This window comes from Struthio camelus, chromosome 3 (genome assembly GCF_040807025.1).
Source record: "Struthio camelus isolate bStrCam1 chromosome 3, bStrCam1.hap1, whole genome shotgun sequence".
In the NCBI taxonomy this organism is placed as follows: Eukaryota; Metazoa; Chordata; class Aves; order Struthioniformes; family Struthionidae; genus Struthio; species Struthio camelus.
Window position 1 is genome coordinate 106,405,006 of NC_090944.1, and position 25,862 is coordinate 106,430,867.

The 25,862-nt window shown below is 39.7% G+C and overlaps 1 protein-coding gene across 3 annotated transcripts in view; it reads right to left on the bottom strand.

Moving 5' to 3' along the window:
* Nucleotides 1-25,862, bottom strand: part of MOCS1 (molybdenum cofactor synthesis 1) — a 32,568-nt gene that overhangs the window by 1,695 nt on the left and 5,011 nt on the right. The window contains exons 2-10 of one of the 3 annotated variants that reach the window (XM_068939565.1): nucleotides 22,679-22,811; nucleotides 21,803-21,970; nucleotides 15,454-15,618; nucleotides 11,282-11,343; nucleotides 9,858-9,969; nucleotides 9,396-9,508; nucleotides 7,849-7,959; nucleotides 5,420-5,540; nucleotides 3,877-3,924 (exon numbers count right to left, since the gene is read on the bottom strand). In XM_068939565.1, the coding sequence (XP_068795666.1) occupies nucleotides 3,877-3,924; nucleotides 5,420-5,540; nucleotides 7,849-7,959; nucleotides 9,396-9,508; nucleotides 9,858-9,969; nucleotides 11,282-11,343; nucleotides 15,454-15,618; nucleotides 21,803-21,970; nucleotides 22,679-22,811 (1,033 nt within the window). Of the gene's footprint in view, nucleotides 1-3,861; nucleotides 3,925-5,419; nucleotides 5,541-7,848; nucleotides 7,960-9,395; nucleotides 9,509-9,857; nucleotides 9,970-11,281; nucleotides 11,344-15,453; nucleotides 15,619-21,802; nucleotides 21,971-22,678; nucleotides 22,812-25,862 lie in introns of all 3 variants that reach the window. The other 2 variants (XM_068939567.1, XM_068939566.1) reach the window with 2 other exon arrangements.

Below are 25,862 nucleotides of genomic sequence, written 5' to 3' on the forward strand. Positions count from 1 at the left end.
ACACTAGTTCTGAAGAAAAACAAGTCACGGCATCTCAGCATCTCATTTGATATTGCCCCAGCGTTAGTCTGCTTTAGAGAGACTGGCAGGGTTAAAAGGAAGGTCTTGCACTCACGTTCTCAACTATACCTTTCCAAATACCTTCCTTCCACCACAGGCAGTTGCACTTTGTGCTTTCTTCCCCTTCTGCAGGGACAGGTCATGCCAGCACTTGAGGAGAACAGGGACAAGAGGCACCATCTGTAACCGCACTATCCGCAAGCTCACCGGGTTGCTCTGTGGTGGGAGCCTCAGTTATTGCAGCCAGCTCTTACCATGTTAATGACAGCTGAAGTTTAAGCACTGGAAAAAATCACGCTCCCTTCATTGACAGATAGATTTTAAATCCACTCAGAAATAAGTTCCAAGATGAGCTGGCAGAGCTCCCAGCTGGCACAGAGGTAGCAAACCCTCCTGCCCTTCACCATTCAATCCCTTGGTTTTGGCATTTTCACAGGGCCTAATGCCAAGTATTAAGACAGAAGGTGCCTTTTTCACATAAAAGTGGTCTGTTTTGTAAGTAAAGAGGAAGCAGTATAGAGGTAAGCCTTACTTTAAGAGCCTCATTGATAATTTTTCTCTTCCTCTAACCTAACTTGGTAGGTAGTTAGGTTTTTGCTCAGTAGTCTCCTTTGGTATTGGGGGGGGTGAATCCCTTACTCACAAATTTTCAGACTGCTCACAGGTGAATCAAAGCAGCTTCCAGGCCAGTCTGCACCTTGCTGAGCCACGTCTTCTGCCCAGGCTTACAGGTATTACCTTGCACTGTCCACATCGTAACAGCAGATGCACTGTGGACAGGGCACTGGTGGTGGTTGTTGTTGTTGTTTTTAAATAAAAACAAAACAACAACAACAACAAAAATACCTCTTCCCTCTTGAATCCCCAGCCTCTGCTATAACAACAAGAGAGACTGATGTGCTTATCATCGCTCTCAGTCATGCAGCACCCTCTGACCATCTGTATGACAAAAGCGCAGGTTACTGAAACTCAAAGCACCATAGGTTTTTTTATCACTGCAATAATTTACATTCAGGCAAAGGCCCTTTCAGATCTACAGCTGACAGCCTATGCACTGAAATGAAGATTCTTGCAAATTTAGCAGTAATATGGTCACTCTCTGCTCTGATCCAGCACTGTCTAGAAAAACAATAAATGGGACTAAGCAGACATAAATGTTCAAGTGCAACATTACTCTGCTTTAGATGAGCACAGAAACTTGCACTTATTCCTTCTTTCTTTCCCTCCTCCTTTATATAGCAAGGGCTAATCTGAATCTTCTTTTAAAAAGCCAAGAACTCAAAGAAGTACTTTGTTCTTTTGGTTTCCCTGATTAGCTTTAAAGTTGAAGTTAAACCCCTGCAGAGCGTCTAGCCTCTCCTGGAGACAAAGGCAGACAAGTACTTAGTTCCACAGGATAGATAGACACAAAGGGTTGGGAGTTAGGAAGAGAACTGCAGTTTAACTCAAGTAGTGAGCTTAAGAAAGACGGGAAGTAAAAATAAAGCAAAAGATAGGAATGTACACAAAACCTCTCTTCTAGTATTCACCCGTCCTAACAACCTGTTTCCTTCAAGTCAAGGCTCACCACCTAGTCATCCCTAGCTTCACCCACACAAGTGGGTATGGGTTTTTTGTTTTGTGTGCTCATGCATATAAAATAAATGGATAATGGTTTTCTACAGCAGTACCTACAATACAACTGCAACTATCCAAAAAATGGTATCTCTTTGTATCCTATTACTGAACATGAAAGTTAATTGTGTTAGCTTCCAACTAGCACAATTTCAGGCAAAAAAAAGGAGGCAGTTAAATTAAGGAGGAACCTCCCATACCTGTGAAGAGAACAATCTGCCAGAAACATTACTTCAAGTAAGGGCAGTAGGAAACATCACATTACAACAAAGGATCAGACAACAGCAGTGCAGGGAAGAAGCTCAGGCTTACTGAGACCAGCAGAACAGATTAATGATTTCCATTGTGTTTGTTAAGTTTCAGTAAATGAATTCCTCCCCCTCCCCCCCCCCAACTATTTCCATGTCAGCATTATTTGAATTGTGTAAGTAATTAAAAACACAATTAGGAAATCCCCTAGTGATTCTCCACGTGTCACAGTGGGCTGTTCTCCCTTCATCTCCACTTGTGGCATCTGTATCCTTGATGCAGAGAGAGACTGCCAGGAGTTAGTCTCCAAGGGATGTGGAACAGCTGGAGAAAACCTGGACAGGCTGCCTCGCTAACTGTGCATCAGACCACGTTAGAGCACTTTTCCAAAGGAAGTTGGATGGATCTGATCTGTGCACATCCAAACATTGTTATGAATGCATGTGGGGATTCTTTCAGCGGCATCTCAAAAGATGACAGCAGACTGGGACCTACAACAGGAGTTTAATATAGTTTATTCTTCTTTACAAACCAGAAAAATCTTCCTTTTGTAACAAGTGAGTACATATTTTAAACAATGGTTCCTCTTTTTCTGAAACACAATGCAGAGTGGCCAAACACTAAAAGCAAAAGCAAACTGAGCTAGATGAGCCTGGGCCATTGAAGCCATTCACTTTTAATCCCAACATGGAAAAAGACAGACCTTTAAGGAGGAACATTAAGTGAAAAAATAGTCCCAGTGAAAACAGCAACTATGTTGAAAAGGTCCTCTGAAGAATCTATTTTCCAGTAAGGAAAACAGAAAAGCACTAGGTTTGTGGTTTAAAAAAATAGCAATTATTACATCACCTGCAGCAGAGACCTGCAGATAGATTAGTGAATGTTCCCTTTCCTTTGAGTACCTGTTTTAAAAGCTGTGTTTTAAGCTGCACAGTGACAAACCTACTCCTGAGTTTCAGTGGGAGGATGAGTGTTTGGGTTTGAAATATAACGTTAATCTCTTCTACCCTTGATGCATTTTTTTTTTTTTAATGTGACTACAAAAACAGTACAACTACCTGCAGCTAAGGCTCTCACAGTGCTAAATTTTACAAGCATTTCTTCAGTCTTTAGGAGAGAAGTATTTGGGAAGATGATAGCTATATTACAAAATAGGGAAAGGTACAGAGGAGGTAAAAAACCACACTGAAGGATATGTGAGAAAAATCAGTAACAGAACCACAGCAGGGCCACATCACTCACAGACAGAGCTTCAAGCAGAAAGTAGAGTTCGAAAAGACATCTTCAATAGGCCCAACAAGGAGAAAGGCTCTTGTCCATAGGGCTGGTCAGATACCAGATACTACAGTTTTAATTGCTATACAGCATTAAGAGGACATTTCAAAAGAATGAACCTCCATGTTCCAGATTCTAAAGAAACAAGGAGGTGAAAAAGCTTGCATTTCTATCAGATCACTGGTCCTATATAACATAATGCGAATGCCGGAATCAAAGCTGAATTTCTTGACCAAGGAATAAAAATCAGTCAGTCCTGCGTCCTCTATGTTTATTCTGCAATTTGTTCAATATTACAGCCCAGTTCTATTTCATAAAACTCACTCAAAACTGCTCTATTAATTATTCTACTGTTCTTCCTAAGTCCAAAGGAATAGTCAGGAAAGTTAGTGATTCCTCTGAAAAATTTAATGCGCTTCTCAAAATTAGAAAAAAACCACAAAACTGAAAACAAAAACCGTGCTGCCCATGAGAAGATGGGATAAGGCTTGGCGGGGACAATAAACCTGTCCTCCTTTTCCGTTTCAGCATAATTTTAAGCATAACCTGTTTCTCTCCCTAACCAAAAATTAGAGCCATACCCAAGTTAGAATTAAAAGCCCCGCCCACTCTGCTCCCCCAAAGACATAAACCAAACAAAATCATGGTATGTTTATTACGTACTGATTTATCACCCACCAATCAGGATCATTGGCCGGTTTTTCATCTGGGAAATGTTAAACATGCCTAGAAATAAAATAAGGAACACATAAAAATCCTAGCTTTTTAGGTTTTAAGTCATGCACCTGGCTTATATACTTTGTTTTCTGCTCTTCATAGTGCAACCTTCATGCTAGGAAAACCAAAGCTCAAGAAAAATCAAAGGGATGGGGTGAGGAGGGGAGATAGCTAGCACGATAATATTATTTCAAAACGTAGCCACCAGAGTCTACCAGTATCCAGCTGCTAGGGAACTATCACCCTGTAGAGTCTTTTCCCAGAAAGCTTTCTATAATTTGAATTACAGTTTACCTATGACAGTATTCAAATAACTTGAGACTATCTTATTTCTTAATAATAGTGTTTAACTGTATTAATTATATGGATAAGCTGTTTAATAGTGTTCCAGTTCAAAGTCGTCCAATCACAGAAAGCGCCAAGGACAATACTGTGATTAACAAGTTGGAAAAAGAAAGAAAACGTCAGGTAAATGCTGTTGATGGCAAAATGGTTTTACTGGAGAGGGAAACGCTTCCCCTCCCACCCTCCCAAATCAGAAAAACATCACCCAAATAAATGAAAGAAATGAATGGTCTGAAAGAAAAAAAACACCACCACCACTACCCACAAACCCCACCAAATCTCCAGCTCCATTCTTAGCTTTAAAAAGCATCGTTTTATCCAGGTCAGAGCAATGCACTTTAAAAATGAGTCTACATGCAGACTGATAAGCTTCCCTTAAATCTGTTTTATGCATAACCAAAAAAGGGCAAAACCACCTATTAGTAATCTGGCAGAATCTGTAAGAGAACAAAAGAGCCAAAGCATATTTTTAATGTAAAAGAGACTACTCCTTGCTCATGGAGCCAGCACATGCACGAGAGGTCAGTATTCCCAGCTGTAGCCAGATTACCAAAAGGTGGTTAGGTTCCGATGTGACTGAAATGCAGTTTATAGCTATATAAATTAAGATAAAACAAATCTAGCTTGAGGATATAACTGCATCATCATGGACCTTGTGTCATTAACCTATATGGAGGCACAGATAAGTAGTTACACGCTTCTGTGACATCTCCCAGGATACTCAAACGGCTCGTCACTTCTAGAAACATGATAATGCAGTAGTTGGACTGACAGCTCAACATAATTTTAAGAAAAACGGAACCCAGTACAACTCTATCAATTTCTGCCTAGCTTTGTGGCTTCTTGTTGTGACCACAAGCAGTGGTATTTGCACCTCTTTGAAGACAAAAAGTCAAAAGTAATCTGAAAGACTGCTAGACAGTCTGGATTCCAGCTCATGCGGAAGGTCAGGAGACTCAAAATTGGCATTCAAACTTTGTAGTAACTGTGTGACTGGCCTGTTACCAACTTTCTACCAGATAATAATATATAGTCTTCCATCAGACAAGCTAATTCTTTTCTCTGTGAATGCAGTCTCATTCAAGAACCTTTTTCTTCCTGCAGAAGGACGTTGTTTGTCCTCGTCACTGCCTGCCTTTCTCAGGTGCAACAAACATACCAGCATGCTGTTTCTTTTTTCTGCCCACTGCTGCTCCAATAACTTGGACCAACTCTTCCTCTGAGGCACCTGACCGTAGGTGATCTCTCAAGGACACTTCTGAATTTCCAAAAAGGCACACCTGCAGCCAACCCAGAGGAAATAAGAGGAGAAATCAGAAAGATAAGAGAAGAAATGATCCTTCTGTAATGCACAGAATGACCCAGTTGGCTTAGATCAATGATTAGAATAGATGTTTCTGTGAAGGAGCAAGTTCCCATTCAGCTGCATGGACAACACCCTCTCATGACTACGCAGACATCAACAGCTCTGTCAGTCTCTGAAGGTGATAATATGACACTGTCATAAGGCTGGTGTCCTGGCTGGTAAGTCAACAAAGACAGTCAACCATGCTCTCCAAAGTCAGCTTTAAGGGAGAGCATACCCAGATGATTATTTGTGGCCAAGAACAGCATGAGCTGAACCCATAAAACACACACATTCACTTCAACACTAGTAACACTGACGGTAACTGGCGACTGGACAACAAGGGATAGGTGGTTTACTAGGCTACCATATATGTAATTCAGTTGTGACAGGATCAACACAGGGAGATTAGAAGGTTTATGCAAGCAAGTCAGCAGGATACTCTACTGCTAGTAGGATAGGAGTTAAGTACTGCTGGTAGAGTACTGTTCCCTTCCGCTAGGTCTGATGCTGAGGCAAGAAACCATGGATATGTCAGAGACGCCCTACTATTGAAGCCAGTAACCATACCCTATCCTGGATTCAGTTTTCAGATGCTGAACAGTTCCTGAATGCATGCCCATACTGATCCCAATGCAAAACTGTTACTTATTTCAAGGATTCAGTTTTTGTTTAGAGTGGTTGTTTTGAAGCAGAGCAGTACAAATGTGCCTTGCGTAGCTTGTAGGAAGCCTCTGTTGCTCAACGGTCTTGAGTCAACAGATTATACCCTATAAGCGGTGGAAAGCAAAAACATAAAAGGGCAATTTAACAGGGAATTTAAAAAGGGAATTGTAACTCCCTTAACATCACTTCTCTGTTGCTTGAGAGTCTCTTTTGGAGGGCTGGGTAGCCTATTTTAGCTTTTTGAGCTCGTCAGAGACAACTCAATTATTTTGAGATGAAAATGGAACAAAAAAAGTGTTCATTTCATACATGCAAAATATCACCTCCAAGCTATCTAAACCCTGCCATTATATTTGGCTGAAACGAGCTAATAAGTTAAAAACAAACAGGAAAAATGTGACAGGAAGCTAGAACAGTACCATACAGAACAGCATGGCTACCTTTCACAGTCACGCTTCGCCTGCACAAGCCTGATTCCTCAAAAGGGAAAATCTGCTAATGTAAACCTACCAAAATTAGGAAGTGAAGCTTCACCAAGTTTACTTCTTTTTCTTCCTCTAACTGAGCAGATTCCATGTTGGCAAGTGTCCCTTTGCATGCAAATACTAAGCAACAGAGGAATTCTTTGACAATCAGTTCTCTATAGTTTGGCTTCAGTTTATAGGGTAGCTGATCTCTTTTTCCTTTTCTCTTTGCAGACTTCATCATTCCATTCCTCCCTATCAACCTCAACTCTTCATTCTTCTAACTCTACTTTTAGGGCTCTGTTGTTCAGTGTTGTACAGTTAAGGTTCAGCTCTGTTATTACTGTATGTCATCTTTTAAAAATGTAAATAGTTTTGAAGAGGTCTAGGCTTTGGAAAAAAATGTTTATGGAAGATTTTTTTCTTTATCTCTTTCTCCATATACATACACACATAGCTTGGGAAGTTTATGTAACCTAAGCTCATTGGGCCTTCAGGCTGCCTGGGTCATCTGACATTAGACAGCAGCACAGCTGTTGTCAATATCAGGTGACAACGTAAGTGCCAATTTTTAATTGAAAACTTTAATTTTCCCTCCAGAAACTGCCAGTTTCAACGTGGCAGGAAACAGTGCTCCCTCCTCCTTCTACAGCCGTTGAGCAAATGTACAGGCTGCCCCTTAAAGAAGATGGAAGATGTTTTGTGAAACAGGACAGGATCACAGCGGAACAAAAAAGCCAAGCTCTCACAGCTGCTTGGATCTCTTTTATGGGAAATCATCTGCTTTTCACATGTTCAAGATGATTTTGAATCAAAGTTTAAAATAAATGTTTATATTTACTGGTCTTGCAACCAACATTTTACAATTCAAGTTAACTATGTTAGCAAAACAGAGAAACCAAAAAAAAAAGGTGATGTAACATCTCCCTAGCAGCCCAGCATGCTCGGCAATAATTTGTAAAGCAAAAAACCAAAAAAAGATAAATATTCCGGAGTGAGCTAGTAATAATTATGTGTCTTTCCGTCCTACCTTACATCACAGCTACTTTTAAGGGAGGAATTTCAATGCTACTTTAGCTGTGTGAAAGCAGAGATTCATGTTTCACTACTAACCTTTAGGTTTCCATCTGCCGTTATCCTCAGCCGGTTGCAGGATCCGCAGAAGTGCTCTGACATTGAGGTGATAAAACTGATTTGTCCTTGAAAATGTGGCACCTTATAACTCTACAGAAACACAGAGGAGAGAAAAAGAAGACGCTAAGATAGTCTTTTTTTTCTTTTTTTAAAAAAAAAAGCTCAGCCTAGTTCAGGCTTTTATCAAACCTAGTCTGAAGAAGATAACTTAGGCTTCCTCTTCACAAGGGTCAGTCACAAAATCCAAGGCCTGCCTTCTCTAGACCTGGGGTCGATCAAGAGAATGATGCGAGTAGGTGAAAGTTTAAGTTCTGATGCATCTGCTGCTCAGTGCCTAAATGAAACATAGCTACTCAGTTCCATTCAATTTACAATGGGTTGCTGTACCTATATTACACAGAACCTACAACACTCCCTCTCAATTTGCCAATCTCTCAGGTGAAAAGCCAGACTATTTACTTTTGCTTTAAGCTAACCTTTAACCACACTACTACTGAGAAGAAAGTGTGTTCTGATATGCTTTTATAAATAGTACACTTATTTTCTCCCGTTCTACAACATTGAGCAGTAGTACATTTATTCAAGTCCAAAAATTCTATCCCTCCTCCTAGTTTTCAAGTTCTTTCCTCTCTAGTTCTACCTCCTTTCAAGGTACAGGAAAGCTCAATGAAAAAAGAGAAGTGGTAACCATCACTGCAAACAACAGGCTTTTTTAGTCTACTAAGGGCTCTGCCTTGAATGAAGGAGGGGAAGGAAAAAAAAAAAAAAAAAAACATGCTATCGTTACTGTCAAGAGCCTAGCAGCATTTTGCCCATACACCAAGTGTAGATACTTAACTGCTTCTTCAGAGTACCATGTTTCTAGAATATAAAGGAAAAACTCTGGACCACTTGACATTCACAAAAGTGCTTCTGTCCACCACAGACATTTTAACACAGATTTTCTTTGGAACTAATTGCACATGAGAAAAAAGCAAAATCAGTTTTGCCAGGGTATCCAATCTATTCTGCCCCATTCCTTGATAATTCATAGACTTGTTATATGTTTGCTCTTGTAGTTATCAATTGACAGCTGATGCTAGTGAGTTCTTACTCAGGCAGCCACTCAGATGCAGGTAGGCTGGCAATCCCCTTTGAGACACTGCCCCCTCTAAAACAATACTGTTAGTTCACCGAACAACTGTATCATCAGGCTTGTTCATCTCCATCAGTCATAGATGCATAGACACAGACTGTCAAAAAGTTTCAAAACCGGAAAAAACAGGATATGAGCTTTATGTTCTTTATATCTGACAAAGGCAACCAGTAAACACAGGGTGTTTCTAGAGGAAAAGATTATAATCAGGGTTTAATAAGAGTCAAACCACATGTAGGCTGCTTGACCAATATCCCAGAATTACTACACTAAGCATTTTTCATTTTGCTTGCCAAATACAAAATGCTGAACTTGGCATACTTGGGAGATTTGGGAGAGTAGGAGGAGGAAGAATGGGGACACATTTCACATGTTCTTTGTCTATTCTCACCTTAGCTGTGCTGGAGGCTTCACAGGGCAGTTTCTCTAACTCAGGCCATCGCTGTTTAATTGTATCAAGCATTTCCTTGTAGCTCACCATCTTCTTGAAGTTCCATTTATTGCCTGGAATTAATAGAATTAGAATGACTTTAGACTGTGGATTGTATTTTATTGATTAAGGAAGAACCACCTTTCCAGTCTCCACAAATCTCAGTTTTCCCTATGGGTGCCCCAAACCCAACTAATCCCGTAACTAATCCTTCTCCCACCTATCCAGGGAAGATAGACAAACTGCAAAAAAAACAAACCAAAACAAAATATTTAACATAAAATCTGAGTCAATTCCTCAGGAGCTCACCAAAGCTTCAAGAAATAAGCCCAAAGAGTGAAAAATACAACCACTAGATAATTTACATATGTCCAAGACATCCCAAACTCCATGAAGAACTTCAAAATACTACTAACTGCTTACCATCAAAGGGCATGTACTCTATGAACCTCACATCAAGGGGCAGATCCTTTGTGAAATTCACAAAGCCCAGCAGTTCATCCTCATTGAAGCCTCGCATCACCACACAGTTTACCTGGAGGAAAAGCAGTCACCTGAAATTAGTGAGCAGAGTATGAATTTCTTAGCTCCTGCACAGGGTTTCATAGTCCTCAGGCAAGGCAAGGGAGATAGAAAGAACATTTTATTTTGAAAGAAAAGACAATTAGAGAAGTTGGCAGGTTTGAAATGGTGCAGATGATCATTTCTGTCACTGTCACCTTTAAGTTTTTGCATCCAATCTAACTGAACTTTAGCCTTACTGAACAGAAGACTAATAAACGTAAGTTAATGAAGGCATCGTCTTACCCATCTAAGATATGGCATTTTTACTGCCTAAAATGACAGCTCCATTCTCCAGTGCTACCTTTTACCGCTTCTGTAAAAGTTCAGACAGGATACCTTCTGCAACGTGATCTACTTTGACAAATCACAGGCAAATGCCCCAAACCGGGAAGTACTGACAGAGCACTCCACAGTCATACGCTGAAGGATGACTAGCTATGCCTGCCTCCAAAAGGAAGTTAAAACTGAGCTTTCTGCACTTTCCTCATAAGCTGTATTTACACTGGAGCCTTGGGTCTTCTCTACTTTATCCACAGAACAAGAGAGAGACGTGAATTTGTTAAAACGTTCCCTGTTAGGAAGGCAGACTTGTATATCCTAAGCAGAGTGCATCATGATTCTTAAGATTTTTCAGGAAAGCCTAAAACCTAGGTTCATTTCAAGTGTTTCCCATAATTCTACAGTCTAAACCACTTATACGTAACTGATCTTCCAGAACGCTGGAGAAACTGCAAGGAACCACAGTTGTAGTTCAGAACTACAAACAGCTGAGTTAGGGTGAAGTTTCAATTTTACAGCTAAGCTGATCTACCTGCATCCCCAAAGGAGAACTCCCTTTGCCTCTCCCTTGCACTGACACTCATCAGACTCTGCTGTGAGTGGTTTAAGGAGATAAAAGCAGGAGAATATTATTAATGTCTTTCTGCAGGGTAGTTTTCTGGCTGTTAACTCCCTTGGTCAAGTTCACAGACAGGTCAGAGAAGTGGCAGCTCAGAGGGAGTGGGAACAGGCAAGCAGAGAGCAGGACCATGCCTGTAGCTAGGCAATCAACAGGCTTTGCTGCATATGAACTATACCCTCAGCTGCACATGGAGATAATACGAGTTCCCCCCCCCCCCCATTACCTCCTGATGTAACCTTCAATCTATTAAAATTTTTCTAAAGTCTTACTGAGAATTATTGACAAAGGGGAAAAAATAAAGTCCTCATGGAGTGAGCTGCATCTTTTATCACAAGTTATGGTAAAACACAACCATTTCAGAGTAAATAAGCACTGGCTTTACCTTAACAGGATGATATCCTAGTTCAGTGGCTTTGTGGATTCCTTCCATTACCTTGTGAAAGCCTAAAATATAATGAGAATGAAATTTTATTTTTCTTTTTTTAAAAACAGAATACAAGAAGGTTTTAAATATCAGACCAAAAAAACGAGAAATAAAAACAATCTGATCCAGTAGACAGGGCAGAGAGCTGCAAGTAACAAAACTTCAGTTCTAACCCTCTCCTAACGGCTGCCAATGTGGGACTTTTGTCAAGTTACTGAGATCTGGCTTTTTTGCTAGTATTTGGGTAGTCAAAAACATTGGGATGCTTTTCTGCAGTTTTAGGCATCCATGTATCATTAACATATGACTATCCGCTTCCCTTACTTCAGCATTGCCTTGTGTTACGTCCTTCTTAAAGGGAGTGGCAAACATTTGTGAACGGCCTCCAGATGCAATGAAGAAAGAATACTAAATTGATGTTTATTTGATAATAATAGCACGTGTCTGTTCAAACTGCAGAATCTCATCGTTATACACCAAACGCTTACAGTGTTGCTAAGTGAACTTAAAACTGAAAGTGGGGGGGGGGGGGAAAGCCCCTCAGTTCCGTGTTCACCCCTTGCTACAGATTTAGTTGGCTTCCCAAAGCCCCTTTGGTTTGAAGATCAGAAGCAGCACTTTACCAGATCTTCATCACAATTTCAAATGTGGATTTGGTGAGCACAAGGTGGGGGGTGGGAGGAAGAGCATTTAGGAAAGCAATTCAGTTGACCTTTCACCCTTGAAAAGAAATGAAAGATATCAGAAGCTGCAACGACTTCAAGGAACAAAGTGTTCATCCTCACCCTACTTAAGTGCGGGCTATATGTGTCAACCGCTCCCAGACACAGAGATAAAGTTAATTCGGGGCAAACACCTTCACCTATACATGCACCTCCTAAATTTGGAAGATTAAAAAAAAGCAGCCATGCAATTTTATGATTCCAAAGGCCTTAAAAAAGAAAAAAAAAAAACTCCTTTCCCATTCAAACCACACCTTCTGTCAACTTTCAACAAAGTCGAGACCTTTCCAGATATCAGTTTTAGGTCTGACATATTACTCCTTCCCTGCCACACTCACTGGTTGGAGGAGAAACAAGGTGATAGCAGGAAGATAGAGACACAAAGCTGCAGATCACTGGGTACTAATTTCTGGCAAGCGGATGTGCAGAGCTGTTAGTCTGATGGGGTAGAAGAGACATTCACAAACACAGCATGAAGTGCCCTTCCTCTTCTGCACTCTAAATTCAGGTATGAGACACCAATAACTCATGAGACTGAGCTCCTACTCCCACAGCTATAGTCCAGAGTATAAATACCTTATGCCTAGTAGCAAAAGGGCAACATCTTCCAGAAGTTTGTGCTGACTTTCCTGGTGTTGTTTGTCAAATTCTCTGGCGAAGGGATCATACTTTGTTAATCTGTAGGTGTTTACTGCAAGCAAACTAGAGTTTGCTCATTCAATATTAAGCATGCACAGAATATTGTTATGCTCAAAATCAGGAAAAAGGAGAGAGGAAGCTTTCATGTAACTGCTTTCTGGATAGTAAAGAGCAGTTGTTATCAAGGCGGGACAGAGGTAAGCAGAAGATGCTAGTCTGGCTGCAGAAAAAAGAGGTGAAGAGCAAGGAGGGAACAGTAAACTAACTGCTTGAAGTTGTAACTTGTCACCCCAGTCCTTCACTACCTACTTGCTTTGCAGGCACCAGGAAGATTGTGTCATCAGTGGTAGTTTTCATTTCAATTAAGCAAATTTGCAAACTGAATGTGAGAAGAGAGATCATATACTGCTGTAAGCACATCCCAGAGCCACAAAAGGGATCAGAAAGCTCAGCAACAGCTCAGCGGACCTTGTGTGTGACTTCAAAAAGGTGACACTGTGACTCAAAAGGCAAAGGACAAACAAGCAGCAGAGGTATGAAGATTACAGCTTGCAATGGGTCTAAATCAATGACCTCAGTTCTGCCGCTTATTTTCTGCCACAGTAGCATGAAAGTGCCGATTAAAATGACTATTAAAAAATCTCTACAAGCAAACAAAACAAAAAAAGCAAGCTATTTTGATAACAACAACTGTGAGCTTGTCTCCACTTAAAAGATTTTGAGGGTAGGGTAATTATTTAAAATAAAAATGTGTTACAGAATAAATGAAAATCCATAACTGCATTTCATATTAGGTTAACTTTGTTTCTGTGAAATATCTGATTCTCTCTCAGACTTTACCTTACCCGCAAACCTTTGGGGAGAAAAGCAGGCCTAGAGTAATCTGCATTAAAGATACAAAATTCCCAGTTTTTCCTAATATCCCAGAACAAGTCCCCAGCGGAGCAGAAAAACTGATTTCAAGTTTATTGAGTTCCTGGTTTGCTCCATAATCAGAAGCTACCTTTGCCCTTCATAGAAGTTATCAGCCTGTAGCAGTTTAGACTTGGAATATCTCCAACCTTAATAGAGCTACCTCTTGTCACCTCTGGAACTGCCACACGAGACAGGGTAGCACAGTAGGGCAGGCTACCCTATTCTCTGCTCATTCCATACTTCAACATTTCCTATTAAATAAAAATGCCTCAAAACCAATAAAAAGTGTTTCTGCATTATTTCAGCCCTTGAGAAAAAAATACACTGAATATTATTGTTTTCACCTGATTTCTATTAAAAAAAAGTGATTTGGAGACTTTATTCTCTTCTTTAAAAAATATTGGGAGTCACAGGAACTTTCCTATTCATTCTCTGTGTTATTCGGCTCAACAGTTTCCCTCTCTATGGTTAAAGGCCTCTTTTTCTTTCAGAGAAGGAGGGAAAAAAAAAAAAAGAAGACATTTATATAAATAAAAATTACCCTCACCCTCCAACAACTTTTAGTGAGATGTAGTTTATAAGCAGCACATTCCTAACATCTTCCAATCAGATATGCAGAGCTGCGGCCATATAATTCAGGAAACTACAGGATCAAGTTTTTCCCTTCAGTAGCAAAGGAGGAACTTGTTTCCACTGAATGTCACAAATCAGCTAATCTTCAAATGCAGAGAGCAGAAAGAGAACATAGTCAACACCTACCTGTGATTTTATACTCCCAGATACTTCTCTACAAGCGAGTTATGCCATGCCATTAATGCAAGAGCCTAAGCTAGAAGGATAATGCTCAAGTCAGATTTATTTCTGACAGGGACAGATTTCTGCACCATAACTTAGAAGCCTGAAGAAGTACTCCCAGGGACAATGACGACAAGAACATCTTTCTGCACCTGTCAGGAGAACTTTAATTTGATAGTGGATTGATTCAAATGTTGAAATTCTCACAGCATCCCCAATTTCTAAATCCTTTGCCATAGATTCAGCCAATGTTGTTGCACCATCTAGTGGCTACCTGGAGGTTTTGTCTAAGTCAGAAGTTCACAGGCTGCCCAAGTTGCATTACTGCACGGAAATATAATGATGGAAAATCAAATCAGTTTTAGGTTGGAAGGAATGACAAACTTTTGCGCTGAACTTCATGCTGAGCTTTAGGATTCATTTCAGGTGACTCTAGGCACCTCCAAGCATTTTTGAAACTTTGAAATTACTAGCTCAATCAGAGAAGTTACAAGACTAGCACCCTTCTTCAAACGAGCTCAGGCATAGCTTCCTTTTCTTCCTTTGAAACAGTAACGGTGATAGAGAAAATGGCTAATCACAGGTGAGATTATTACTGGTGTCCCAGAAACTACTTCCAGAAACTACTGCTATTGGTGACAAGAAGTTCAGTTTTTGCAGCACGTAAGTCCTTGTCTGCTTTAGTGGGAATACTGATCTTTAACAGCGTTAAAGAAGAACAGCATGAAACCAGCATAAGATTTGGAAGGTCCTCTTGATTTCCATGGCTAACCAGTACTTAGTCAGTTACTGGCAACTCTAAGACAGAGCCAAACAGAGTAGTGAGCTGAGCACCCCGTGCTCCACCAGTTCTGACTAAAGGGTTGCTACCTGCCGAAGGGTTGCACACAAAAGGAAAGAGTCCCCTATCAAACATGCTAGTAGAGACTGCTTTTCCCAGCCTCAGAAGGACAGCAATTCACTTCCCCATAATAACTGAGCATGAAAATGACAGATCCCAAACAGCTCACAACATTACTATAAGTATTAACAAAGTTGCCTCGGAACACAAGCCTGTACCTCTCCTCCGGACAATGAACTCAAATTTAGCTGGGACCAAAGTATCCAGGCTAATGTTGATAGCATTCAATCCTGCCTCCTTCAGCCGCGGCAGCAGCCTGGCTAAGTTGATCCCATTGGTTGTGACAGCAATGGTTTTCAGCCCTTCCAGCTTGTACAGTTGACCTGGGAAATGAAAAGGGAAAAATAATACTTGAAGGATTCAAATGTTGAAATTCTCACAGCATCCCAGACTTCTAAATCCTCTGCAAGTTACACAGAAAACCCAGAAGAAAGTTTGTAAAACAAAAAAAGTCATTGAGGATGTCAGGAAAGCATGGACGCTTCAGAGTTTCAGCCTCCTTCCAGCTGTACTGGTTTAAGAGCCATGTTTAAGCATGAATCCATTTCAAGAGGTATTAGAAGACAGTAGTTTGTTGCAAGCCAAAGTGGTTATGAACAATACTGAAAATACACACTAGTTTTGGTCTCCATTTATTAGAGTAAATAGCTACTTTACTGTTGGAAGAAGGTCTCTGCTTCTATGCAGCTTGATTTCCCTCCTTTTCTCAGTCTAGCTTGTCAAGCTGAATCCTATACTCTGTAATAATAATAAGCAGCTAGCCATCACCTTTGCACCTGCCACCCAAACCTCCTGCATTTATATAGCAACATTAAACCTGCTATGCTTTAGAAAAATCAGTTTGAACACAGAAGTAGCTGCCAGTAGGACTGATTTTAACCACTGAAAAGAACTACCATATATACTCCTAACTAGACAGAAAAAGAGCAACATTTCAGAGCCATACAGAAAATCTGAGGCAACAGCTTGCAAGAAACAAAACACTTGACAACTGAAGTCTTTCCACCACCCACATTGTTACCCCGGCCAGTTGAGGAGGGCTAATGCAGGACGCCCAGAAATGGCTAACAAAAGAAAATCACATTAGAAATCATTAATATAATGAGGTTAAAATTTAGAAAACAGCTGCCTCCTCATAAGTCAAATGCAGAAATCCTCACCGTACCACCATACTAGATTTCCAGACAGCAGGCTTTTAAACCTCTGGTTATCACTACAACAAACGGGAGAAAACAAAAACCCAAAACAAAAAACAAACAACCCATAAACCAATTGCAGAAGCAGAACCACAGTGAAGTCATTCTATCTTACTTTTCCTTCTCTCTTTCTTCATAGCCTGCACCCTAACTAGTTGAGAAATATCTTAAGAACCCTTATTCTTGGGATGGCTTAAGTTACAGTACAAGTATCTCATAATCTCGTCTTTCCTATTTCACCTCTATTCCTTCAAGTTGACAAGAGATTCACTTCTGCTTTATCTCCTTTCCCAGCTGTTCTCAAGATATTCACCCCAAGCTCAGCCAAGGACTCAGGAATGGGACAAACAGGATCACATCAAAGATGCTGAAGCTTACAACAGCAGCAATTTGTAACATGACTTAAGAGCCCTGTAAAAGACGTGAAGGCTGAGATTGTAACAAAAGAGAAAGTTTTTACTAAGAGCTGAGTTGTTCTAGCATTCTTCTCCTCACTTCTCAAGACCCTCTCCACAAACCAGAAACAACCTGTTCCTAGAGTCTAAGTGCAATTGGGCTCAAACTATTGCCAAAAACTATTGTAACACTAGCTACCGTTAGCATTAGCACCCTAGTCTTTTTGAGAGCAGGGGATACACACTGCAGTCAGCAGTTGGGGGAAAGCATAGGAACATCACTGCTTTTATTTAAAAAAAAATGGCACCAGCTGATTAGGTCCATTAGTGCAGACAGCAGCTCTGATCAATGTCTTTTCTTCCTCAGATAACAGGAAGAGATACACCACAAAGCACTGGAAATCCACTAATATGGGGAACCATCTGTAACAACAGCTGGACAGAACCCCAGCTATGAGAAATTAGAGCTGGAGACTAAAACACCAGCAAGTTAAGGAGGACCAGTTAGTACACTCTGCCTTACTTGCAAAAGCTCTAAAGTAGAACATTTGTAGTCCCTTGTTTTTTGGCTCATTGACCTCTGAATTCAATAGGGATTGAAAAGATTTCATAATTTTGTAACACACCTTGTCCTGGATAGCGTCTGTTTGCTTATCTTTGGTCACTGCTTTAGCAACAATGGGCACAAGTGAAGGCAACTGATAAAAACTATCAAGTAAAATAGGAAACAGAACACATGCTATAATTCAGTAGCAAGAAGGAAAAGACTAACAATCAGCCTCAAACAAGTAAACGCTTTTACATTTACTTCTCCTTTAGGAACAGAAGCATCTCCCTTAAGTCACTGAATTTCTTGCACATACTCTTTCAAGTATTCATTCACTTCTATTTCTCCTGTTTGAGGCTAGAAAGGAAATTCTACCTCCTAATATAGGAATTAACAAATTCATATATTCTGCACCACTTTGCTCCTGAATCTTGTGTGCTTCTATGAAAAGGCTCCCTCCTCCAAAAAAGAAAAATGATTTTGTCAGTCCATTCTTGTCCAAGTCTGTATTTCTCAGAAGACAATAAACAGCTATTGCACAGTTAAAGTCCAGTGCTAATTTAAACTTGGAATATCCCAAAGGAGATTGATTCTATATTCCACTATCAACTGCTTCAGAAAAGTCTCAAACATATGTTTCCAACAGTCATTAGGATATGATTTAGTTGTCAGCGAGTGTTAGTTGCAGAGTCATAGTTTATGTATGCATATGTATTAAAAAGAGATTCAAAATAGTCTAAGCAACTGCAGCAGGCCTCTGAGTAAAGAGACAAGAATTAACCTGGTCTCCTCTACAGTAGCTTCAAATCACATATGTTCAGTGAGAGAAAAAAAAGTTTGAGCCACAGTAGTAGGAAAATGTCATACTAATAATCTCTCTAACAGTAATATTCATGAGCTTTATTGGTATTCCATAGATAATTTATGGGTAATAGAAAGGTTTGTTGAAAACAAACCTGACTTAAACCTCAACCCTATTCAGCAAGTGAGGTATTGCAGCCAGCTTCTGTAAACTTTCTAGAAGACCAGATATGGCTGAGATTGAATCTCCCAGCAGTAACAAACATTAGAAACAAGACAATAACACGCCTACGAAACCAGTCTAAGGTATGCAAGAATCCTCTAAATCTCAGAAAGGCCATTTTAACTCATTTATTTCATGTTTACATATAGAATATTGTAATACAGACTTAAGAGTAAATAAATTGACATCTAAATGCCCATTTTTATGAGATCTTAAATAGCACAGTTACTGTTTGACTATTACATTCGTACCATTACTAGATTTTGTTTCTTATTTGGTCTGGAACTATGGAGCTGATGTTACGGTAATTAGAGAAACATCTTCCCATATAATACTAGATAAATTAAAACCACAATAAGCATTTACTAATCTTTTTTTTTTTTTTTTTCCAAATAGTGTGCCTGCAGTCTTTCAAAAACGTTATTTCCTAATACTATTTGCTAGCTAAACTATTTTCAAACAACATCAGAATTCACCACGCTCCTTCAAATAGTCATGAGACTGGAGTTAGGATGGAGGCACTCCTTTAGGGGGCAAATACTAAGTTTCCAGTGAATCTCCAGGAGAAACAATTCATGTATTGCAATGTATAATTAACAGTGTAGAATATTTTGCAACTCTTGCACCCCACAGAAAAAGAAACCTAGATCACAGAGTCATGAAAACCCACAAATACATATATGTGCCAAAATACTATATACTGACCTTATCAGCAGGCTTGTTGAAGTCACTAAGACCTGACTAGGGAAATGACATCTTAACAATGGAAACATATTTCAAAGAGGAGGCAGATATTAAACTAAACAAAGTAATCTCACAGGGGCAAGTTGACATTAAATAAGGAATTAACAGACTGAACACTGGTAGTTAGGAAATATGAGCATGTAAACCAGGAGCTATTAACTTTTCTATCCCCTATTGTTTCAGGAACCCTGAAGAACTCAAAACCTTTTCTGTCAAGAATTTAATATCCAAGCACAGCAACCTCTTCCAGCTATGCAATCACAGATAGGCTTTTCAGAGTACGCTAGAACAGTATTCCTTTAATCCACTGCAGCTCCTATTTCAGCACAAATACCGAATACAAATATATTAATGGAATCACATCAAGAGACAAATCAAAGCAGAGCTTCTGAATGTATCTCAGCTTTTTCCTACTTAAGCAAAGTTTTTTTTTTTTTTTTACATTAGCTTGTTGAAAGAGTCACAATTCCCATAATTCTCTTGCTCCTGAATCAACACCATTTTTGCTTCTTCAATTCTTGCCCAAGAACCAGAAAGTACACAGTATAAGAACAGTTTCAGGCCTAAGGTTGCAGCTCCTGTAAGGAATGTATTGCCAGGAAAGGTCCTTCCAGAGAAACACAGCTCTCATCACTGGGGTACAGGATGAAACAAATATTTTTGTTGGTTGCTGTCAGTACATTGCAATGACCTCAGTTTACAAGATAAGTATTTGCTTTCCAGAAGTACTATTACAAAGCAGAAATCTTCAGAGTCTCAGATACCCACTTCCGGAATAGTTTCTTAATGACCTTGTGTTAAGAAGGTTATACAAAATTGTGTGTGTGTGTGTGTGTGTGTAAATATATAAATATACACATATATACATAAATACACACACATATATAAAAATAAATAATATAAGAAAGTCATAATATACGTGTCTAGGTCTCATCTTCTGGAATTCTGCAGAAAATGTATTTCTGAATTTGTTTTCTCCTCAGTGAATTTTCCGCTAGTTGTTAAACATGATCTATTTAGTTTTGAGACTTTTTCTTGATCCCAAACACGCGCGCGCCATACTATAACAACAGAGTTTGAGAAGGAAAGAAAACGCGTTTATGGACTTCATTAATTTGCTAGCTCTTCAATATTCCCTAGAAAAAACAACCAGGCTAATACAACTTCAAAATAAAATGAGCTAATGTAACAGGACAATCATCTTCACATCCATTGCCTTGATCCCAAGATGACTACTCTCTTAGCATTCATTAAAATGACCACTTTGAATCTGCCAAAGTTCGGCTGTGAGCAAGAGCACAAGCAGAACAGTGAAAGCCCAGTAGTTCAAAAAGATTCGTCTCCCTCCTTTAGCCACAAAAATATGCCTTTGAGAATTATATTACTACAATAAAACATACAAAACAAGCTTCTATCCTTCCACAATTACTTTAGAATCGCAGCAGTGTAAGACTCTATTTTGCAGTGAACTGGCTACTTCAACCTATACCCTAAACATCCCAGTGGACAGCATTTGGGTATGAAAAGCAATCAGCTACCACTGATAAATCAAAAAGGTACATAAACTAGGAAAGACACTTCTGCACTGAACTAGTAACGTTACTGATTTCAATTTATTTTTATTCACTATACGCCAAGCTTAAAAACTTGGCTATTTTTTAAAAAAACAACCTGTTCTATAAATCTACTCCCCTTCTGTCTGGCAAAAGCCAGCTAAAAATAGTTACTTCTTTTATTACTAGACATAGGGAATGCCTTCTTGAGAGAAATATTAGCACCAGGTTTCTTGAAAGGCACATAGTTCTCTCAGTTGTAAATACAAATAGCCTTCCATGCCCGGGCAAAATATGCTAGAGAATGGCATTCCACAGAGTTCCAAAAATATGAAATTAGTACAGTTTCAGGACTCGTCATAGCAAAGGTTCAAGCAGAACCCAAGACAGCTCACTCCAGCCCTTCTTCTTCCAGCTATAAGCAGGTTAGCGCTATATACTGGACTGTTCTGCTGCTTCCACTGGAAAAGACCAAAAATTCTTCTGATTCCTGAACAAAATAGAACTACAGCAAAGAGACCAACTGTTTTCCACAACAAAGCTCACGGTATCAATAGACAGCTACTATATTCCTGCCTACATAGCCTTATCTAATACAGTGCCACTACACCGAGGTGTTGCAACATTCATAACATACGAGACTGGATGTTACGTATGGATGTTACGACTGGATGTTTCCCCCCACGGGGGGGGAAAAAGCAGCTAGCTCAAGACAAAACTGGCACAATCAATCAATGCATGCCAATTAAAAGGAGATAGGGTTCAAAGACTTAGCCAGTACTGTCAGCCATTCTACTAGATGCTGAATATAAAGACAACGTTAAACTTAACTCTTGCAGTACGAAGCAAAAGAAGTTGCATCCAAGCAGGAAAGCAGAATAGAGTTTTCTGGACGGAACTATCTTAGATTTCACAATACTGAGAGATAGCACTGTCATTTCACGCATAATTACTCTTCAGGTTGTTGGACTATATCAGTAGATAGTTATAAGCATTGTTCTTGGATCAATATATAGTCACTTTGAAAGTTCATTTGTTTGAAACTCACCCACAATATCAACCACATCAGGCCGGATGAGAGGCTCTCCTCCTGTCAATCGGATCTTCTCTACACCCTCTTTCACAAACAGCCTGGCTAGGGTGATTATCTCCTGAGCAGTTAGTAGCTCTGATTTAGGGGTCAGCTGAACACCTTCCTCTGGCATACAGTACTGACCTGAAATAATCCAGAAATACATGGCAAGAAAGAATCAGCAGCAGTCAATCTAACAACGACAGGCAAAACGCACCAAGTGTAACCACCTTTAGTGAGTGTCAATGACTCTGCCTTGCTAAAGTACAGACAGATCGTAACACCAAATTGACAAGCAATCTACTAACATTTTGTAGGCTTCCTTCATGAAGCCTACAAAAGGAAAAGAAATACTAACTTGATAAGTCTCAAAATTACAATGGATCCACACTTGAGAGGAAAGGTTACTCTTAGTCCTATCTAACCTAAACTCAAACGCAGACATCAAACTGACCTGGCAAGCATGGGAACATTGCCAGCCCTAAACTTTGCAGATATAATTGTGCAAATACAGAGTACCTACCTGGGTGCGAGCTCTTGCGCTTATCACACATTTTAGGCAGCAGTACGCAAACATCCACAAGCATCATCATCCAAATCCCACCAAGTCTGGCATGAGACCTGTCATCTCGTCAGTTTCTGGCAGATTCCTCCTCTTGCTCCTGCTTCCCCACCCCACTGGCAGTTCAGCTGAAAATCAGTCTCTAAGTATTTTTATCATTACTTCTACAACACAAGAAACATAGCACAGGGCCAGCACAACCTGAAGGACCTTAACTCAATTCTTTGCGCAACATGCTTCTAGCTGTTTGCGCATAAAAGCTTTGGGTAAGAAAGAAAACAGACACTTACATCTGAGGTTACATTTCTCAGTCAGAGAAATTCGCAAGTAGTTGTGCTGACGTCCAAAGCTGTCTGTCAAAAAAGGAGAGAAGGGAGCAGCACGTTCCGGGAGAAAATGTCCTTTTCCCGAGCTTGGCAATTCCTGAGAGGAAAAAAAAAAAAAGTATAAAATATTTGAATAGCTATTTTCACTATCAGTGTGCTCTATAAATATTAAATTTGAACTCAACAGATAATTATCCCATTTTTCCACGGGGACAGTGGAACAAAAAAAAAAATCTCACGGCTTCTCTTTACGGCCCAAACTGACCACTTAGTGTTTCATTTTCACATCATACTTAATTCCACAGAACTGTACTACATATTTGCCCTGTGTATTTTAAGATACAGTCACTTTGCCACATCTACTTCAGACTTTTGTGCAGAGCATGAGGCACAGTTTTGTTTCAAATATGTCTCTCAGCTTCCTAGGATCAATGATCCAAGAACCCTCATGGTCTCACTACAGCCTTCAGGTAACTGAAATTATGCATAAGGGTCCTGAAGTTTAGAGCAAGAGACCTGAAAGTTGATGAAACTCTGCATCTCTGCTTGACTCCCTTCCAACTTCCATGTTCAAGATATAACATCCGGTCAATACAAGAACAGATTCCTGCCATGTACAGTATGTTTCACAATATCTGTTTCAAGACAATTTCCAGCAAGGTTTTTCTGCCCAAATGTTTCTGTATAACCAGATACTATAAGAAAGCTTGTCTCAGAAAAAAAACATGGCAGATATACAGGGTGCAGCGGGACTGGAAGAGAAACTTATGATCCAAAACATTGCAGCTGTTCAAGCCCATATAAAAAGACTTGGAATTTTAATAATGTCTCTATTAACTGTTATTAAGTGATTCTTAAACATGATTTCTATTTAGAATTTTTGGTGTTTTAAAGCTCAGAGTAACACCTTTTAGAGGGCACCATTTTCAAGAAGGTCTGAATATCTGCCCTCCAGAACCTCTTTAACCACCTAAAGAACCACTTTAGGTATCAAATTAAATATCTCAAATTAGTACTTGCTACTGGAAAAGAATACAGTTAAAAGTTTATACCAAGTATCTTTAAAACATCACTGAAGTCAACACTGAAACACTGCTGATTATAGCAAGGTCTAAGCACAGGGCCTCCCACTTCTGCCATTAGATCATGACTTTCAAGATACCATGCTAACTCTCTCTATTTTCTATACCTGTATTGCACAGCTGAAACCACTCAGCTGCTTTCAGCAGATGTTTCAATACTTGAAGTGAAACATGCAGTAAGGTGAACCAACTCTTATTACAATGTTGCAGAAAGGCAAAAATTCACCAACATACTTCTAATCAGCTGGTTGATGCTTAGTTTAGAAACTGCATGCAAACACCCACAAGCACCATAATCAAAATCCCACCAAGTCTTGTGTGTTCTCATCTATTAAAACACAGTTAAATTCATATTTTACAGGAGACCAATTTAATAATTCTGACAGGCATCAGCTGCATCACAAAATGAAACAGAAAACAGGGGCAAAATAAATTAAAGTAACTACCTCCACTGTGTCCGTGTTATTTAACCATACGCAGACACTTATCAGCCAGCTAAGAAAGCTGGAAGAAAGCTAACGGATTCCTGCAAGTGCAGTGAACTTCCCTTCCAGTGAAAGAGCACATACAAAAATCATTTCTGAATACAGCGGTGTTTACCAAGTTAAAAAAAATGGGGGGGGGGGGAACAACTTCAGAATCATACCTCCAGTCAAAATCATTCTGACTAGCCATGATAGACTGCAGTACATAAAGGATTAAAGTTTTAAGACAAATCTAAGAGTTTGAATGAGGAGATGGACAAAATTAGCTGGGCATTCACACTTACTGCGCAAAACTCACAATTTCCATCTGGAGTAAGATAAATCTGAGAGAGCTTCAGAAATACTAATTTTAGTATGTGCTAATTTTAGCATATAGGGGATGATGCCTAGGGACTGGGCAGAAACACGCATAGCTGTGGCCATCATCTCCCTGGCTCTGGTCATCACCAGTAGTAACCATAAGAGTTCATCCAGCATGGTATTTAGAAACAGCCCTAGCAAGGTGTTTAGAAATAGTCAGCTACAATGTTAAATAACCCAAGTATCTTTCCTGAAAACAGGAAAGCATTTATTATGAAAGCACTTTAAAGAAAGGCTTATGGGGGGGCAAAAAATTGAGAGAGGAAACCCTCAGCAAACAGATCAGCCGAGATAGCAAAGGATATCCAGGGAGAAGCTCAACTTCAACCATCAGCAGCAAAAACAATTCTGATTCCAGCTGTGCTAACACCATGGCTGCTAAGCAGGGGGCAGCATTTCTTGGCAGCATGATCTCTCCACCAGCCTCTGAACTATCTATTTCACTTCTTGATCTGGATGGCTTTGCGGTTAGATAAGTAGCTCTCTAAAAACAATCCAGGCAATGCAGGGGTTACAGAATATAAAGGAGTTACAGAGTGCCCAACTTCAACACTCAGAAAGCATCTGTTTAACCCTGATAAAACAGCAGTACTAGTTTGAAAGAAGTTGCTTTTCTGAAGAAGGAAATCTCTTTCAGTTTCTGTTTTTCAACCACCATAACACTAGACTTCATAAGCCTGGCCTTGCATCCTTGCGCTATCAAAGGCGTCAGTGACAACAGTTGTGCAAGCCGATCAGTCCACAGCCATGCTCACTGCTTATACTTTTACACATTCTTACATCCGAATCTTTTCTGACAAATGTGCACAGGCAGAACAAATCATCTAGTTTTCACTGCCATCAGAAAAACACTGCAGCCGGAGTGGCCTGTGGATTGTCTGTAAGCTTTGTACTGCTTTACTTTCACTAGAGAATCAGAAGCTGAGAGCTTTGTTAGAAATGCTGGTACAGCCAGACTTATTGTGAGAAGTTCTTAGACTACAAAAAAGGTTTAAATATAAAAGCCCAGTTCAATATACAGACCTCACTTTTGCTTGTCCTCCTACTAGGAAATTCAATCCTGAACAGACTAAATCTGAAGACATTCTAAATATTACCAACCGCAGAAATCTTAACACGAAAGCATTTTTTGAAAACTATGCTGCATTTTGGTCTGTCTTGATTTCTGATCTTTTCCTTCCCACTATTTTAGACAGGTGTTCATATTTGAGAGGGAAAGCA